This window comes from Gracilinanus agilis, chromosome 4, assembly GCF_016433145.1.
Source record: "Gracilinanus agilis isolate LMUSP501 chromosome 4, AgileGrace, whole genome shotgun sequence".
NCBI lineage: Eukaryota > Metazoa > Chordata > Mammalia > Didelphimorphia > Didelphidae > Gracilinanus > Gracilinanus agilis.
The window spans coordinates 192,027,435-192,046,876 of NC_058133.1; the positions used below are offsets into that span (position 1 = coordinate 192,027,435).

The window sequence follows — 19,442 nt, forward strand, 5'->3', positions numbered from 1 at the left end:
TTGGGCCTCACTTTGTGGTGGTTGTTTTTGTTTAGTCATTTAGACATATCCAACTCTACGTGACCCCATGGGGTTTTCTTGGCAAAGAAACCAGGGTGGTTTGCCATTTTTGTCTCCAGTGTGTCCCCATTTCATAGATGAGGAACTGAGGCAAAAAGAGGTTAAGTGACTTGTGCAAGGGACACACAACTAATATCTGAAGCTACATTTGAACTCAGCTCTTCCCAACTCCAGACCCAGTACTGTATCCACTACATCACCCAGCTCCTTGCATCTCAGTTTACTTATTGTAAAATGAAGGGGACTGGATTAAATGGTCTCTAATTCTTCAGTCCCATGAAATAAGTTTAATGAGATAGTTCTTATTTCCAAACAACCCAATTTCCATTCTTTTCCCCTGTAATAGAGCCAGTTAGATGGTGCAGTGGTCCTGGGGTCAAGAAGACCTGATTTCAAGTCAGATACTTAGTAGCTGTGTGACCCTGGGAAAGTCACCTCATGTCTGCCTCAGTTTCTTCAGCTATTAAACGGGAAACATAAGAGCATCTGCCTTCCAGAGTCATTTGTGAGCATCAAACGAAATAATATTTGGGAAGAGCTCAGGCCAGTGCCTCACACACAGCAGGTGTTTAATAAATGCTCATTTCAGAGCTGGGGTTTACGATGGATCAACACATGAAAATAAGACAGGAAAGATTTCATTTCTTTTCCCTGTTCTCCTATCCAGATCTTGTAAAGCCTCCTTGCACTCACAGCAGATAAATTAGCACCAATGCATGGCGATAGGAAGGATGGTTTGCAGAACAGCAACGGATTAAAAGCCCAGAAATTCCCATCCTCTGAAAAAGGGAGCGCTGCTACTTTAAAGTTTCGCTAGGTTCTCTCAGTCTGTGCTCCCATTGCAGGCAGAGCAGACTCTGCAGCGGCTGGCTCATCCTATCGATAAGGTTCAGTTAGAGCCAAGGTGGAGGATGGGAAAGGAATGGAACTGTCCCAGCTCCTCAATGAGATCAGGGCAAACTATGAAAGGCTGCTCACCAGAAATCAGATAGAGACGGTGCTCGCAACGAGACTCCAGGTAATGCTTTCATACAGGCAGGCAACTTCCAGGATAAGGAGACAATCCATGTCTACCCAATTCCTGTCTCGGCCTCTATGAGGTACAGTATTTCCTTTTTGATGCAGCATGTACTGGGGAAGGAATTCGGCTTTCACTGCAATATGACTAGGACTAGAATAGACAAGGAAACGGCAATGTTTATTTTGCAAAATTAGAATGCAGCGAGAAGCAATCAGTAGATTGGGGCTTTGGCAGAAAGGATGGGGTTAACGAGACTTGGGGACCACGAACAGAAGAGGGTGCCCTCTGACCTTTGTGACATCCTTCGGGAAGAAAGCATTTCAAGTATCCTGCAAAGGTGTTGCAAAGGAGCTATATATAGAGAAGGGTTTCAATGGTCAGTATCTTCTGTCAGCTTTTACAGTCCAGAGATTAATTTGCATCTTTTAAACCACCCCACCTGTCAAATAGCTTTCCATAATCTATTTTCATTATAATAAATGTATAGGTTCACTTGATTATTATATTTTTGCATCCAAATCACCCCACTGTGATGGAAATCTAGCATTCAGGAATAATTATATATTTTGTCAAAACCAAGTCCTCTGCCTTCCCCCATCCCCATCTAATTCATGATCAGGCTGTACCCGAATTAGCTGGTTTTATAATCCCAAAAATTAATGGTATTTGTGGTTATTTGCATCCCAAAGGACATACAATATGAATATTAAAGGGCAAGAAGAGAATAGTCTTTGATCTGATTCTAAATCCTAATTCCCTTCAAGGATAGCAGACTCTTCATCAGTTCATTAAGGACCCAATCTATAAATATACACACAAATGACAAATATATAATAAGAAGGAAGCTCTCGGAAATTCTAGGTTTTTACTACTTAACTACCAAAATACGAACTCAAGATCTGGTCATTGCCTTACAAAAGGTCATCAAATCCTAAACACTCAGTAGCGCCAGCTTCTTTTTGTATTGGTTAAGTATGTTGCCAAATAAGAAATTCTGATCCCAGGATAGGGAAGGAGGGTGGTAGAAATCACTGCACCCTGAATGTGGACCTGTATTCCTTTAGCAATTACTTTTTAAATAGCATTTGTGGATTTTGACTGGGAATTACCTTTAAGACTTATAAAATAATATAGTGGAATAGAAAGAGCACTGAATTTGGAAGCAGAGGATTTGGGTTCAAATTCTTCCTCTAGATGGTATTAAGCAAATTTCTTAATTTCTAAGGGTCGGTTTCCTCATCTATATAATGAGGGGATTGGGCTAGATGACCTCTAAGGTACCTTGTCTCTGATCTTAATATCAAAAACATTTTTTAAAGATCAATAGTGAAATCTTCAAATGCAGAGATAGAGTAGTTTACTCACTTTTATAAATAGAATTTCATGAAAATGTCTGAAGGCAGATGATGTCAGTTTTTGAAAGCAGTCTTGATAATGTGTGACCACGTGGTATAAAAGATTCTATCTTTACATAAATCATAATATCATTAGTTAATCAGAATGAAGGGCCTAGCTACAATATGCCACACAGGGGGGTTTTTTGGTTTTGTTTTGTTTTTTTTGTTGTTGTTGTTGTTTTTCTAGGTTAGTTCTCTTTGTCTTGTTGTTTACATATGCCTTACTGTCCACTGGGAAAACTAACTTTTGAAAGACTAAAGTCAGCAGGGATAAATTCCACAAGTACCTTTCATTTGCTTATGTCAAGAGAAAGAAAAATAAGTTCATGAACTGCTATTGGGAACAGAGGGTGGAAAAAAGCCATACTGAAATAAGCATTTGGTTACTATTTCAGGAGTAAGGTATATATCCAAATGTTCTATATTTCCTTTTTTTCAGTTATTCTATCATAAAGCAGCTGCATAAGTCTGCCAAGCTGATACTAAAAATCGAATGATACGAGAGAAACCATAATTCACAAGGACTTCTAGTCCTATCCCTTTCATCCTCAAACTTTCACTAACTTCAAATTACTTCCTTAATGAAATTTCCTTGGCATCATCAATGCTGAATTTATAATTTTGAAATCTTTTCACAAAATGTGAAATACCAAGATACATCCATACAGAACAAAGAAAATTATGTGCCCAATGAGAAAGAAAGAAAGGAGGGTGGAAGGAAGGAAGGAAAGAAGGAAGGAAGGAAACTTCCCTTTTTCTCCACCGAGGGTACATTTTTCATGACAGAGACAAAATCTTAATGGTTAGGGTGATAGGCAATATATAAATACTAGACAGAAGCTAACCAGAGTTCCAGTTCTGCCTCTACCCTGTATTGGCTGTGACTTTACTTATCTTTTGGTGCTTTGGTTGATGCTCTAGGACTATAAATTGCAGGATAAGTGTTGATCTGCACTGATTGACTTCCCTTGTTCTTTGCAGAGATAGAGAACTATGGATGTGGAACATTGCATACATTGTAAGACATGGTCAATTTATTGATTAATTGTGTTCAGCTGCCTTTTTCCCCTCTTCCTTTTTAAATGTTTCTTATAAATGATGCTTTATTGGGTAGTAGATGGGGGAGGGATATATTCAGAGGTGAATGTAATATGAAAACAAAAGATATCAATAAAAATATTCTTAAAAGTTTAAACATCATGTCACACCTAATGCTTTAGAGGCTGTGGTACATCCCCAAAAGGAGCTGTAGTCAACCTATACTCTCACATTTTTTATCAAGAACCATGCAGGTCAGGATTTCTTTTCTAGGGGCCTCTATTTAATTTCCACAAAAGAAAAATAAGGTTAACAATCTAGTTTGATACTCATTTTTAGAATATTCTGAAAATAATGAACACAACTTAAAAAGTATAATGCTTTACTACTCTACATGAGAAATCAATATTTCTCCCAAAATATATCTAAGAGATAAAATTTTCTGCACATCAATGTCAGGTTCTCTGAATTCTGAGACATTTTAGTTCCTCAGATAGTTTACTTATCAAAATATTTGGTAATCAACTTCCATATATTTGTGAAATTCTTCCTTTCTGCCTTTTTTATTATTTGTGCATTTGGTCCCAGAGTGTTACACTAATTAGTGAAGAGGGGCAAGCTACACATTTTGTTTCTGTGAGGTATTTGTTAAGAAAATCTGGTGGAGGGGGCAGCTGGGTGGCTCAGTGGATTAAGAACCAAGCCTAGAGACAGGAGGTCCTAGGTTCAAATCTGGCCCCAGACACTTCCCAGCTGTGTGACCCTGGGCAAGTCACTTGACCACCATTGCCTAGCCCTTACCACTCTTCTGCCTTGGAACCAATACATAGTATTGATTCCAAGATGGAAGGTAAGGGTTTTAAAAAAGAAAAAAATTTTTCAAAAATACTGGTGGAAAATAATTTTATTTCTCCCTTCTTTTATCCGTGGGGGCAACTAGGTGGTACAGTGGTACAGCTAGGCCTAGAGTCTGAAAGACCTGAGTTCAAAAATGACCTCGGATACTTACTAGCTGTGTGATCCTGGGCCAGTCACTTAACTCTTTCTTAAGTTTCCTCAACTAAAAAATGAGCTGGAGAAGAAAATGGCAAACCACTCCAGTATCTTTGCCAAGAAAACCCTAAATGAGGTCAGGAAGAGTCAGACACAATGGGAGGAAAAAAATGATTAAACGACAGCAACCCTCACAGTCTCTGCCATAAATTGCATGATGGTTGTGCTGAGTTTAAGAGAACACAATGCTTATTGTGGACAAACAAGGGGTGAACAGAAAAAAAAAAAGAGGATAAGCAAGAACCCAGAAAAAATAATTGATAATTTGTAGTTAATTATAGAATCATAGTCGTTAAAGAAAACTCAGGGGCCATTAAATTCAATCCCCTATCTTTTACAACTGAAGAATCTGAAGCAGAGAAATTAAAGTACTTGCCCAAAGCTGCCCAACTAAGTTGTAGCACCTAAGATGCCATTTACTATTTTAAAGCATAAATTATTTTAAATGTAGGCTTGAGTTTGAAGAGCATCATGAATTATTAATCATTTTAAAGAGATAATAATAACAGAGATAGAATGCCATCTCCATACACTGAATTCCTCCCCCCCAATCCAGCACCCCTGGCTGACTCTAAGTAACTCTGTAACTGGAGCTTTATTGCAAAAGGAGAAATGTATAAAGTCCTCAGAGCTCTTGTACATCTCTAAGGAAATAGGTAGAGGCAGCACCTGCAGGAAGAAAGGGTCTAGATAGACTATGTGATAGGCTGAGAGAAGGGAAAGAGCAGCAGCTCACTCTCACAGACTTCTGGGTGGGCAGAGGCACAGCTGGCAGACCCAATTCCAACCACACCTAGTGTTAGGGAAGAAGGCTTGGCCCCAACCCATCCAGCTAATCCCTTAAGTACCAACAGCCTGGGCCCTCTCACATCCCAGAGAGAGAAAAAGAGGAACAACTGCCAAGAAGCCTTGAAGAGCATTTTAAAGGAGTCCTCCACCCCTGAGACAGGGATGTCCTACAGGCAGCCCTACTGGAGCAGAGGGTGGTGACTTTTCTTGGGACTTAACCCTTTACCTCCCTGATCCTTTTCTTTCCCATCAAGTTTTGCCCTCCTTGCCTTCTCCACATTTCCCACAATCTAGAACCCCAGAAGGAAGCACCCAGGTTGAAAATGTAGGAGCACAGTGGTGTGAATTGAGAGGGAGACGATACCCCAAAAGGAGAAACGTTTCCCCAGTCCTAGGAGTTCTGGGCCATTCTGGACTCTCTACAGAGCCCATCTCTGCAAGAGCAATAAGGGAGGAAGAGAGAAAGGGACTTCAGGAAAGGCAACACAGAGGAAGGAGAGAGCTTCATAGCCCTTGCTGAAGAGACACATTATTCCTCCACTGTTGTTGCTCAGTTGTTTTTCAGCCATGCCCTACTCTTTGTGACCGCATTTGGGGTTTTCGTGGCAAAGATACAGTGATCTGCCATTTCTTTCTCCAGCTCATTTTACAGGTGAAGAAACTTAGGCAAACAGGGTTAAAAGTGACTTGCCCAGGGACATACAGCTAGGAAATGTCTAAGGTTAGATGTGGATAAGTCTTCCTGAGTCCAAGTCCCATACTCTATCCACTGTGCCACCTAGCTGCCCATTCTTCCATTAGAAGATCATTTTTTCCCTCCTAAACTATTCAAATTTTCCCAAGGAACAGAGAACTGAGGGATAAGGGAACTTGGAGCCAATTTTTGTATATGCGCCTAAAACCAAGAACCCCTTTTGCCTTCTCAGTTGTTTGTTCTGAATTCATAAATATCAAAATAACCGCTAAATGTCAAAAATTTGGCTAAAAGACCACCCGCCTAATAATTTGGGACTGAGTTCTGGTCTTTGCTCTAAACAATATCTCTATTGCAACTCAAGATGTGGAAAACATCCTGGTCTGGGAAGTCCTGAGCTCAAATCCAACCTTAGATACTTACTACCTATGTGACCTGGGCAAGTCATTTAACTTTTGTTTGCCTCAGTTTTCTCATCCATAAAATGGGGTTAAAAGCAGCATCTACCTCTCAAGGTTGTTGCGAGGATTAAATGAGGTATTTATGCCTTGCATAGTGTCTGATGCATAATAGGTAGCACATAAATGATAGTTGTTATTACAACTACTCTGTAAAATTAGGGGGTTTAGATAAGATTATTCTCTACTGTTCTTCCTACTGTAACAATCTTTAAGCCTATGAGATTTGGATTTCATTTGACCATACCCAAGCTCAGTTTCAATTACAATAAGAGTTCAAATGAGTTTTGCTTTGTGATCTTGGACAAGTCATTGACTTATCCTAGACCTTCAGTTTTGGCTAAATGGTTTCTATAGTTCCTTCCAGTTCTATCATGGATTTGGGGATGTAATTTTTTAAGATGGTAAGATTAGTGGACTCCCCCAAATCATCTCTTTATTATATGGGTTGCTATTCCACCTCCATTCCCCATTAATTGGATTTCTTGGATGCTATATATGAACAAACAATTGAGCTTAGCCCCTGGTTTCCAAGATGAATTCCTCAAAATAGGAAACTACCAAATGGCCCTTCCCAGGGACATGCTGAAAGATGTTTAACAAGCAACTCTTCCTCACTTTCTCTTTCTCTATATACATACACATGGACTCATGTGTATATATTTATGCATATAGGTATATATCTATATAGGACATACTTTTAAGTTTAATCTGCATTAACAATTCCTCCATGCCTTTCTTTAGACAATCAACAAAATGAGAAATTAAGCCCTGATTTGTAGCATTTGGTGTTTTCCAAAATGAAAATGCTCACACTGAAAATTTAACATTCTGCTCTTGGGAAATAAGAGCTGGCTCCCAAACACCCCTCGTCCTTCTTCTAGATGCAGAGAATACATAGTCAGCCTCTCTCACAGGGGCCCCATTGTGTCCTAGAGTCTCTGTTTCATCCCACAAGGTTCTACCCCACAAGCACAATGTAGGGTACTATTCCCCTTATGCTCAAAATATCATTTGGGGGGGGACTGCCCAAGGTGCAAAATATTCCTGGTTAAATCAATCTAGCTACTACTACCTTATATGTTCATGTGATCGTGAATGGATTAAAGGTATGAGCAAGTTAATCCCAAGAAGATCTCTTTAATGAGAAGTCAAAAAATAAAAAATTGAGGAATGACTTTTTCATCTTTGCAGAAAATGAGTGGGTTATTTGCATACTTTGTAAAATTTTGAAGCTAAAGTGGCCCTTGGAGATCATTCAGCTTACATAGGAACAATAGCAAAGAGCCCTTAAATGACATTCTCAACATCATTGAAATAATTAGCAGCAGAGCTGACCCTAGAAGTCAGGTTTTATAGCTTAATTAATGCCAGGACATGCGGGCACACACACACACACAATGAGGAAAAGACAGTGATTTTATATTAAATTTCTTTTAAGTTTCTCATTTGTAATCATGCCTTCTTCTTTTTTCTATAGCTAGAAGAAGATTTAAGCAAAAAAATGGACAAAGATGAAGAAGCTCTAAAAGCAGCCCGAGCAGAACTTAAAGAGGCCCGCCGCCAGTGGCACCATCTGCAAGTGGAAATTGAATCCCTCCATGCCGTGGTGAGCCTAGTCAAAAAAAAAAAAAAAAAACTAAAACCAAACTTGTATCTGCCCAACTGAAAAATGAGTCTATTTAGCTTCCTGTTGTTATCTGATTAAGAGAGGGGCAGGAAGACTGTCCATTAGAGGCAGTAAGATAGACAAGGTCAAAGCCACAGGATTCTATTCCCAAACCTCAATCTCCCTTCCTCTGTGGTTGTATTATATGTCAGCTCATCCATGCCATTATGCATCTAAACAATAAAATGTTAAGACTTGATTCACAAGCCTGAGGTTCTCTGGGTCTGGAGAAAAGGTGGGAAATAACAAATGCCTTATTTTTATAGGGTCCATCTAGGTGGCATAGTAGAAAGACCACAAGGCCTGGAGTCAGGAAGACCTGAGTTAAAATCCAGCTTCAGATACTTCCTATCTGTGTGCCCCTGGGCAGTCCCTTAACCTTGTTTACCCCAGTTACCTCACCTGTAAAATGAACTGGGGAAGCAAATAGCAAACCACTCCAGTAACTTTGCCAGGAAAACCCAAAATGGGGTCATGAAGAGTTAGAAACAACTAAACCAACTGAACAACAATATTCTTATAAACAAACTATTAGAGAGGCGGTTGGTTTTATTTTTTTTTTAACGTATTCTATCAGGGAAATGTTCATGTAGGAAAGTCTTATCTTCTTTCCCAAACAGCCCTTGACAAAGAATATTTTTCTATTTTAATAGAAAATTTTAATTAGTTTAATAAAATTATAATTTTAAATTTAATTTTATTCTAATTTTAAATTTCCTTAGGAAATGAAAGAGGCATGAGCCCACTTTTAAAACAGAGATAGAAAAGAGTTGAAAGTTTTTGTTGTTTAGTCATTTTAGTAGTGTTCAAGTCTTCATGACCTCATTTCAGTTTTCTTGCCAAAGATACCAGAGTGGCTTGCCATTTCCTTCTCCATTTCATTTTACAGAAAAGGAAATTGAGACAAACAAGGATTAATGGCTTACTTCAGGTCACACAGCTAGTGTTTGAGGCCAGATTTGAACTCAGATTTTCCTGACTCTGGGACTGCTGTTCTATCCCCCTTTCCCACCTAGCTATTTCTATTATAGGTTAGGCACTGATCTCAAAGAGCCTATATTTCATGAGAGAAGCCATGAAAAAATTTGGCACTGGATTTGGAGTCAGGAAGACCTGAATTCAGTCACTTACCTGCCCACTGTCGCTGGGCAAGTCACTTAAGCTCTCTACGCCTTGGTTTCCTCATCTGTAAAATGAGGGATTTTACCTCAATGGCTGCTAAGCTCTCTTATAGTTCTAATTCTGTGGTCCTCCTTTATATACTAAAAATAAGTACATCCAAAGTAATATAAGCAGACAGCACTAGCAGCAGGGGAATCAGAAAAGTCTTCATGAAAAAGGTAGTGTGTTTAAGCTGAACTTTTTAAGAAGGTAAAGATTCTAAGAGGTAAAGGTGAGAATGGATTATATTCCAGGCATTAGAGACTGCCTTATACAAAAGTATGGGGATGGGAAATGGAAAAAGGATTGCCATGAGTAAGGAATAGCAAAAAGGCCAATTTGGCTGGGCTGAAAGATATGTAAAGAAAAATGATAAATAATAAAGCTAAAAAAGTAGGTTGGAGCCAGGTTGTACAGAGCTTTAAATAGCACAGAAGTTTGCATTTGTTTCCAGACATAGTAGGAAGCCACCAGAGTATTGCTTATATATTATATATGTATATATGTATGTATTTACATCCAGATAATGATTTATTTAGCAATGCATGCAATTGCAGAAACAAACCCATCTGGGTCTTGTAGCCAAGGATTGAATAGTTAATGTACAGTGTTGTTCCACTCTCCACCTTTTACTTTTCTTATTCTTTTCAAATAATTCATGTTTTTCCAGAGCTATACTCTGGACATGCTACCAAATCTTAGAGAGATAATCAAGGTCAAATTTGCATACTTGCAATAGGATCTCTAGTTTCCTTTACTCACTATCTTTACTTTGTTCATTTTTGTGTGGATATCTAAGTATATGAATTTTTATTTTTATTGGATAAAAGGAATATCAGTTTGGCAGCTAAATGGAAAATAGATTAGAGAATGGAGAGACTTGAAGCAAGGAAATCATTATGATTTTTGTAATAGTCCAAGTGAGATATGATAAGGACCTGAACTATCTTAGTTCCTTTATATCCCACACATCCTAGTTGGGGTGAAAAAAGAGTAAGGAATTCAGGATGATTCTCAAGTGGCAAACCTAGAAACATCGTGGCATCTTGGATAGAGGGCAGTTCAAAAAAGGTAGATCAAAGAGGGATGGGATGGATTAGAGGAGCTCTGAGTTTAAGATGCCAACCAGATACCCAGTTCAAAATATGCAATATGCATTTAATGTGTGTTCTCCCCATTAAAATGTCAAGTCTTGGGGGCATCTGGGTAGCTCAGTGGATTGAGAGCCAAGCCTAGAGACGGGAGGTCCTGGGTTCAAGTCCGGCCTCAGACACTTCCCAGCTGTGTGACCCTGGGCAAGTCACTTGACCCCCATTGCCTACTCTTACCACTCTTCCACCTATAAGTCAATACACAGAAGTTAAGGGTTTAAAATAAAAAAAAAAAAGTAAAAAAAAAATGTCAAGTCTTTGAGAAAAGGGACTGTCATACTTTTTGTATATCCAGTGCCTTTGCACATCATAAACATTTTATAAATACTTTATTCATTCATTTGTCTATATGGTACTAGAATTGAGGAAGACTAGATCTGGCTATATAAATCTACATAAGGATGTTAATTATACCTTTGGAAGCTGATAAACTAACCAGGTGAGAGACTATAGAAAGGAAACAAGAGCTCCATATAGAACTACATTCACAGTAAAAGGAATATGATATGAATTTAGCAAAGGAGACTAAAGAGGCATAGTCAAACAGTTAAGAGAAACACTGAGAGCAATGTTTAACAAAACTCAGAGAGAAGAAAATATCCAGGAGGAAGGTTATGGGGAACTTGGAAGGTGCCAGATCCTGCAGAAGAATGCAAGAAGAATGGGGACTGAGAAAAGACCATCCAGCTTGGCACCTGAGAGATTACTTATACCTTTGGAGGCAACAGTTTCAGTTGAGGATTGAGGTTGGAATCCAAATTGTAACGTCAGAATTATCGACAATGAATGTAGAACCCTTATAGGTAACAGCAAATCCTGTGTGTAGCTGAAGTGGATCAAAGGAGTAAGTCAGAAGCTAAATAGATTGAGGGTCTGGGTGTCCAAGGTATTTGAGAGAACATCAGCATATAAATTGAAGTTCCCTAGTATTCGTGCAGGAGTTGGAATAGAAATTAATACAGTGGTCCAGCTATTGCATTATTTGAGGAAAGAGGCAGAATTAGCTGGGGGCAGACAGATAAATTTCATTTTAATCTCAGTTGGGTCACATATCCACAAAGAATGAGCATCAGGGAAACGCCTGCTTGCTAAGTGATTAGGGGCAGCTAGGTGGGGCAGTGGATAGAGCAATGCCCCTAGAGTCAGGAAGACCTGATTTCAAATTTCTAGTCTCTGATACTTGCTAGCTGTATTACCCTGAGGAAGTTACTTAACCCCTGTTTGCCTCAGTTTTCTCATCTATAAAATGGGAATAATAATAGCAACATACCTCCTAGAGTTGTTGTTAAGGATTAAATGAGAAAATAATTATGAAGCACTTAGTAAAGTGCCTGACACATAGTAAGAGCTTATATAAATGTTAGTTTTTATGATGGTGGCAAAAGAAGGGTCTAAAAAGAGCAAAGAGTGTGTGAACTCAACCTCTGGGATCAGTATGTTGGGAGACAGCCAGTGCTTAAAAGAGTGGCTTATTACATAAAGTGAAATATAATCTACAGGAAACCTTATAATGAAAGTGTTCTTTACCATTAAAAAAATTTTATTAATATCTTCTGCTTCTTGCATAATCATAATAATCCCAAATATTCTCCTCTTTTTCCCTTCCAGAGATTCATCTCACATAACAAATAGTATTTTGTAGAGAGGAAAAATAATTCAGCAAAATTGATCAATATATGGAAAAAATTCCGAAAACATATATAATGTTTGACCCCTATGTACTTCCAGCTGGCATAAAGGGATGGTTGTCACTGTCTTCTCATCTCTTCATTCATCTATTTGATCTTTGATCTTTGTAATTTTTTTACATTTACATTTTTTTTGGTGTGTGGTGTTTTTTTCCACTTACATTGTTGTGATTATTGTGTATTTTTTTATTCTGCTTACTTCACTCTGCATCAGTTCATATGGATTTTTCATGCTTCTTTATATTCATCACATACATCATTTCTTATAGCACAGTAATAATCCATTTCATTCATGTACCATGATTTGTTTAGCTATTCCTCAACTAATGGGCATCTCTTTTGTTTCTAATTCTTAGCTACCACAAAAAGCAGTTATAAATATTTTGGAATACAAAAAGATTTGCTCCTTATCAATCCCTTCTTTGGGATAAAAGCCATTCTTTACCTTTTCTATGTCAATGGCACTGTTGGGCAGTCTGGGGAAGACTATGACCTCCTCAGAATAATGATTTTAAATAACTGAAGGAATGGAGGTTAGTGAAAATAAAAGTATAATTTTTTTCCCCATCTAAGTTTTATAGAACCACCCCTCCAAATTCTTTACAGAGATCCGGGTTAAGTATCCCCATTGTAATAAGTAAAAAACCTCTGCATAACATGTTTAAATATGCTCCAGTGCTGATAGCTCAAAGCAGATTTCAAAGCTACATTTTGGGTCACTGATACTGACTTGGTTAAACAGGAAAGGGGCCTGGAAAATTCACTGCAAGAGTCTGAGCAACATTACCAGATGCAACTTCAAGACCTGGAGGCTGTGATTGAAGGCCTGGAGAAAGAACTGGCAGAAGTAAGGCAGGGCATCGAAAAGCAGCTCAGAGAGCATGAGATACTACTCAACACGAAGATGAGGTTAGAACAAGAGATAGCAACTTATCGCTGCCTTCTGGAAAAAGAAGAAATCAGGTAGGGAAAAAATGAGCAGAGAAAGAGAACAAAGACCCAAAAAAACCTACCCCCGAAACCATTAGCACCATCACCTTCTGTTTATCAAGTTCCTAAGATGATGGAGAGAGATAGTGTGACATAGTGGATAGAGAGAAGACACAGAGTCAAGAAGACCTGAGTTCAAGTCCCAGCTCTAATATATATTTGCTCTGTGTCCCTGGGTATACTTTATTGTTGTTATTCAGTCATTTTAGTCGTATCCAACTCTTCTTGACTTTCTTTAGGATTTTCCTAGCAAAGATACTGAATTGGTTTGCCATTTCCTTCTCCAATTCATTTTTCATAGATGAGGAAACTGAGAGAAACAGAGTTAAGTGACTTGCCCAGGGTCACACAAGCTAGTAAACATTTGAGGTTAAATTTGAGTTCAAGTGTCCCTTACTCCAGGCCCAGTCCCCTTTCCAATGTGCCAGCTATCTGCCCATGTGGGTATAATACTTAAGCTCTTAGCAACACCCTACAACTATAAGTCAACAGTTATTGATAATGGGAGCTTCCTCACCTGAGAGTTCCCTACACCAATGAAATCCCAGGTCCAGTCCCAATCCCATACCCACAATAATGCAGGCACTGCAAGTAACAGACGGAACTCTAAGCCTTGGACCTCTCTCTACAAGACAGCAGTAGAAATACCTGAGTCAGACGTACTAAATGAAAACAATGACATACAAATCATTAAAGTCAGTAACTCTCAGGTACTGCCAAGGAAGCCTTGCTCAGCTGCCCTCACTTATCCTCAGGACTCACAGGTCTCTTTTTAGACCATTCCATGTCTTGTGTGAACCAGCCACAAAATAAGGGAGAAATGTCAACATTACTTATAATCACCCCCATCTCCCAAAAATCTTGAGAGGTAAGCACAGGGAGACAAGGTGGACAGATAGAAGAAATGAACTAATTTACTATTTCAAAACTATATCTACTACAACCAAAGCCATGAAATAGCTTTTAGCCAGCAAATGTCATAAATTCAAAGATTACAGGTCCCTTTCCTTTTTTAAAATGGAAGACTGATTTGCCTCTTGTATACATACTTGGCCTCTCATGTATAATTCTAGAACGGTAACTCCTCATTTGAGCTTGCTGATATGCCAGGTATCTGGGATTCTTATTTTAAATGAATCCAATGTGTTTTTTTTTAAGTCTTCCAAGAACTATGGGAGGAGAAATATAGAAGAAAAACAACTGCTTGAACACATGGGCTGATGGGGATATTATTGGGGATATAGACACTAAATGATAACTCTAGTCCAACTATCATTAATATGGAATTAGGTCTTAATCAATGATATATGTAAAACCCAATGGAATTGTGCATTGGCTAAAGGGGGTTAGGGGGGCTTGGGGGAGAGGGAAAGAACATGAAACATGTAACTAGGGGAAAATATTCAAAATAAAAACTTAAAAAATAATAATAACAAAGTCTTCCAAAAAATTAATTTTCATTAACTTTGAATGTTTATGTCTTTTTTAGGTATCTACACATGTACCCTTAACAGACATTTATTGAATAGCTGATTCTTGAAATACTTAATTAACTAAGTGATTGGGAAAATGTGAATGAAAAATTTTAAATTGTAATTCATGTTCTCCAAATTGTGTATGTTAATTAAGTCCTTGTCATTTAAGATCTTGATTAACTAATCTAATTTTTTAAAAATCACCATAGTGCAATTCTTTTCATTTTTTAGATATTATGGTTCTATTCAATCTGGAAAAGAAGATATAAAACCCACAACAAGTCGGGTAGGCTTTATCTTACCTCCAGGTGAGTTTTCTGATTTGACTAAATCATCATGTGGGCTGGTAGGCGATACAGTGACTAGAGCTCTGGATTTAGAGTCAGGAAGACCTGAATTCAAATTCTACCTGATACTTATTAGCTATATGACCTGGGGAAGAAAGATACTTAAGCTCTCTCTGTCTCACTTTCTTGCTCTACAAAATGAGAATAATAACAAACACCTACTTCACAAGGTTGTCATGAGATTCAAATAAGATAGTATATAGTGCTTTGCAAATCTTAAAATGCCATTATTATTACCACTTAGCATTTAGAGTGATTGTATCATGATTTGACACTGACTGTCAAAAACAGCAAGTGGAGTAGCTGAGTGGCTCAGTAGATTGAGAGCCACATCTAGAGATGGGAGGTCCTGGGGTCAAATCTGGGCTCAGACACTTCCTAGCTGTGTGACCCTGGGCAAGTCACTTCACCCCCATTGCCTAGCCCTTACTGCTCTTCTGCCTTGAAACCAATACACAATATTGATTCTAAGACGGAAGGTAAGGGTTTAAAAAAAAACAGCAAGTAAAAACTCATGATTTAAATTAATATTGCCTATAGCTAACGGTAAATGATAAGTTACCATTTAACTGATTGGGCCTGGGATTCATTGTCAAAGAGAACTTTCATCTACCAGATCAACAATTGCCTATGATAGCAGTTATTAGCCATTTTGTGTGTTTCTTGGACCCCTTCAGCAGTCTGCTGAAGCCTATGTACCTCTTCAGAGAATAATGTATTTAAATGTATATAAAAACAGAAGATTATAAAAGAAACTAGTTATGTTGAAATACAATTATCAAAATTCTTCTTTGTAAATCAAGTTTAAATTTTTTAAATGAAAAAAATTAAATTAACAGATCAGATTTTTATTTTTAGAGAGAGCTGCATGGGGCACCAAGAGTTTAAGTGACTTTTCCATGGTCTCACAGATAAACAATCAATCAACAAGATTTTATTAAGTACCTACTATGTACCAGGCTGGGAAGCAAGGTGACTCAAGTAGAGCGCTGAGCCTAGAGTCAGAAAGTTCTGAGTTCAAATCTGCCCTAGACGCTTCCTAGCTATATGACCCTGGGCAAGTCACTTTATCCTGTTTGCCTCCATTCCTCATCTGTAAAATGAACAGGAGAAGGAAATGGCAAACTGCTCTAGTATTTTTGCCAAGAAAATTTAGAAAATTCACAAAGAGTCAGCCACAAGTAAGATGACTGAATAACAATGTGCCAGGCACCATGTTAGGCACTAGAGATACAAAAACAAAGTTTCCATACTCTGGGAATAAACCATATAAACACATATACCAAATACAAAGTAACGGCAGAGGGTGGAGGGCACAGACACAATCATGTAGACATAGGAAAGGATTGTGTGTGTGTCAGAAGTAGCGCTTGGGATCAAGTCTTCCTGACTTTAAGACCAATCCCCCTATCTTTTGTTCTAAGCTGTCTCTTGTCATCTAATGTTTCAATGAATAATAAGTTTCCATGTCCAGTAAATGCTATATCCCTCAAGAAGTATCTTTTTCAACAGAAGTCATACATAAACGGGACAAAGAAAAGGTAGAAACAGTGACCAAACAGGCCATCCTAAACGGAAGCATTGTGAAGGAGAGTACCGAAGCTCACGGGACCATACAGTAAGAAAAGGGATTTATGTAGGAGATACGAGCTGGGATATGGGCCAGACCTATGATATCATTGTCATGGTAAACTCCTAGGGAAAGACATTCTTTCTACCACCTCCGGTCATCAGCTTCTCAGGGGCGTATACTCTTAGAGAACTGCCAAAGGCGTGGAGATGTTAAATACAGAATTGTAGTAGCTAAAAACAAAGTGGAGATCCTCAGATTTTTGAGGACTCTCCATCCCAAAGGTTCACACCTGAGCTATGGTAGAGCCTTTGGAGCTCTTTGGTCTGCTCAGCCGCCTTCAGACACACTGTACATTGACCCCAACATAGTGATGTCATTTTGGTCCTCTTCCAAGATGAAGGACAACAACCAGCTCTGAGAGAGTTACCTAAGGCTGGGACATATTAAATGAAAGACTCGCAAAGAAACAATAAGAAAAAAATACAAAGTAGTTCATTTCAGATGAGTAATGAAAAGAGTTGAAATCTAATTACTGTCCATATTTAAATTCATTTTTCACTTTCATCAAGCTAAAATATCAAATTTTAATCTGAAATAAATTTCTACTCTTCCTAATATCCTGGTGTTTACAAATACGGGTATCCCTTCCACATCTTATAGGTAAGGGGTGCAGTGCCCCATGATCTGGAAAATCCATGTAAAATCTTTGACTCTCCCTTTGTATCAGAGAAAAAGTCTGAATTTTTTCTTTTTCTTTTATAAGGTGTTTACAGTACCTTATTATAAAATTTGTGCCAAAAATTTGATCATAGCCTATATGTAGATAATTGTGAAGATATCTCTACATTTCTAGCATTTGTGTGTCATCTGCTGGCTTTCATATTCTTTTTTACAAACTTTGATTTTTTTTTACTTATTTTAACTTAAAAAAAAGAAATTGTGTACACTTATGAAATTAAAAGATCAACTATATTGATATTATATAATAATATATTTATACATATGCTTAATACTTTTGTGAGTTTTTAAACTTTTTCTATGTCATCTGCAGCTTCTGCAAAATCCCCATTTAATTTCTTATGCTGACCCGAAATATACTGAAACTGCAATGAGTAAAGTCACCATGTGGAAGGGATACCTATATATTTCCACTGAACAAAAGTTCAGATTTAATAGGATTAACCCTTTCGTTTGTTATTTTTCTTAAAAACACAAATCCAGGGGGGCAGCTGGGTAGCTCAGTGGATTGAGAGCCAGGCCTAGAGACAGGAGGTCCTAGGTTCAAATCCGGCCTCAGACACTTCCTAGCTGTGTGACCCTGGGCAAGTCACTTGACCCCCATTGCCTACCCTTACCACTCTTCCACCTATAAGTCAATACACAGAAGTTAAGGGTTTAAAAATAAAAATTAAAAAAAAATACAAATCCAAAATAGAATTTTACATGTTTTGCCTCTATAGAAATTCAATCATCTTTTTCTATAAGAATTCCTTAGATTTTCCTACCCCACCTTATGTTTTCTACCATTTTCCATGTTTCCAATGTACTAATTCTCTACTTAATACCCCAAAAAATTAATTTTTTGTTGTTATTTTTTCAGGACAGAAAGAGTGGATGAAGTTATTAAAGAATGGGAAGGTTCTTTCTTTAAAGACAACCCACGATTAAGGAAAAAATCTGTTTCTCTACGATTCGATCTACACTTAGCAGCCACAGATGAAGGGTGCTTACAGACTAAACAGGATAATCTACCAGACATAGAGGTCAGGCTTATTATGCGGAGGTCATGCAGCATCCCCTCTATCAAACCTTCATCGGGAGCTAATTAATATAAAGACTGTATTCAACAGGATTTGAAAATAACAACCAGATGAATCTAAATGGGCCACACTGTCCCCTTTTTATCCCCAAATATTATTAAAAAGAAATGTTATTAAATAATTGTGCTAACATATATAATGGACATGTAGTTCTCTTTGAGAGAAAAAAAAAGGGTAAAGGAATGTTTCTCAAAATCCAACATCTAATAATTATTTGGGGAGTTGAATTTAAAAAAAAATACTATTTATTTCATTTGCTTCCAAAATATTATTTCTCTCCCCCAATTCCTCTACCACTCACACACTGAGGTCTTAAGAATTAAGATGACTCAGTCATACCTTATTGCATTTTCACACAAAATTGCTTTGAAATGTTTGAATTCCTTGTTTTGACTAAGATAATTCACTTTTTTCTTTTTGTAATCAGTGTTACAAAAAGTAGCAAAAACCATTTTATTATGGTCAAAATATTCTAGAACTGAACCTTATTTTTTTTTTTATTCCAACTCCATGACCAGGCAGGTTTGAACTGAACCTGAACCCTGTTTTCTATTTACAAAGAAATGTTAGTGACCTTTTAATGGAGAACAAATTATTTACTTAACCTGTCATTTTTCTTTGAAGTCAGCTGCAAGTGTATAGAAGACAACAACCCACCCCAAATGAGTTACTTTCCACAACCAGTTTTGTCCAACCTACAAGAAAACACCCTCTAGTTGTATAGTTAAATAATAGTAATCTATACCTGCAAGTTTGGGTCTTTATTGTCTTTTGGACTTCCAAAGAAAAGTCATTACCCACAAGTACCATATTCAGGGTGTTACCAACAAAATTTATCAGCTACACAAATAAGATAAGAAAAGACAAAGTGAAAAAACAGTTGCTATGGTTACCATAAGGGTTTAAAACAGACCACAAATGTTACCTAAAAGCTTGTTAATATGACTGTCCTAATAAGCACCTCAGGTTGAATGTTCAACAAGGTAAAATAGTCTCATAATACGTCCTTGACTCATCTATAGATATCATGATATATCTTATTTTTTCAAGCTAGGAGT

At 37.7% G+C, this 19,442-nt stretch overlaps 1 protein-coding gene across 1 annotated transcript; it reads left to right on the forward strand.

Moving 5' to 3' along the window:
• Nucleotides 1-982: 982 nt before the first annotated feature.
• Nucleotides 983-18,393, forward strand: KRT222 (keratin 222). The gene is made up of 6 exons (XM_044671606.1): nt 983-1,078; nt 7,991-8,119; nt 12,922-13,142; nt 14,876-14,956; nt 16,466-16,609; nt 18,165-18,393. The coding sequence occupies exons 1-6, from the start codon at nt 983-985 to the stop codon at nt 18,391-18,393; spliced, it is 900 nt and encodes a 299-aa protein (XP_044527541.1).
• Nucleotides 18,394-19,442: the final 1,049 nt, after the last annotated feature.

Excerpts from the sequence above, each read along its gene's own strand:
- KRT222 (XM_044671606.1), top strand. The coding sequence starts at position 983 with ATGGAACTGTCCCAGCTCCTCAATGAGATCAGGGCAAACTATGAAAGG. Across the intron at positions 13,143-14,875 it reads CTGGAAAAAGAAGAAATCAG|ATATTATGGTTCTATTCAAT; the intron begins GTAGGGAAAAAA and ends TTCATTTTTTAG. Across the intron at positions 14,957-16,465 it reads TTTATCTTACCTCCAGGTGA|TAAATGCTATATCCCTCAAG; the intron begins GTTTTCTGATTT and ends TTCCATGTCCAG.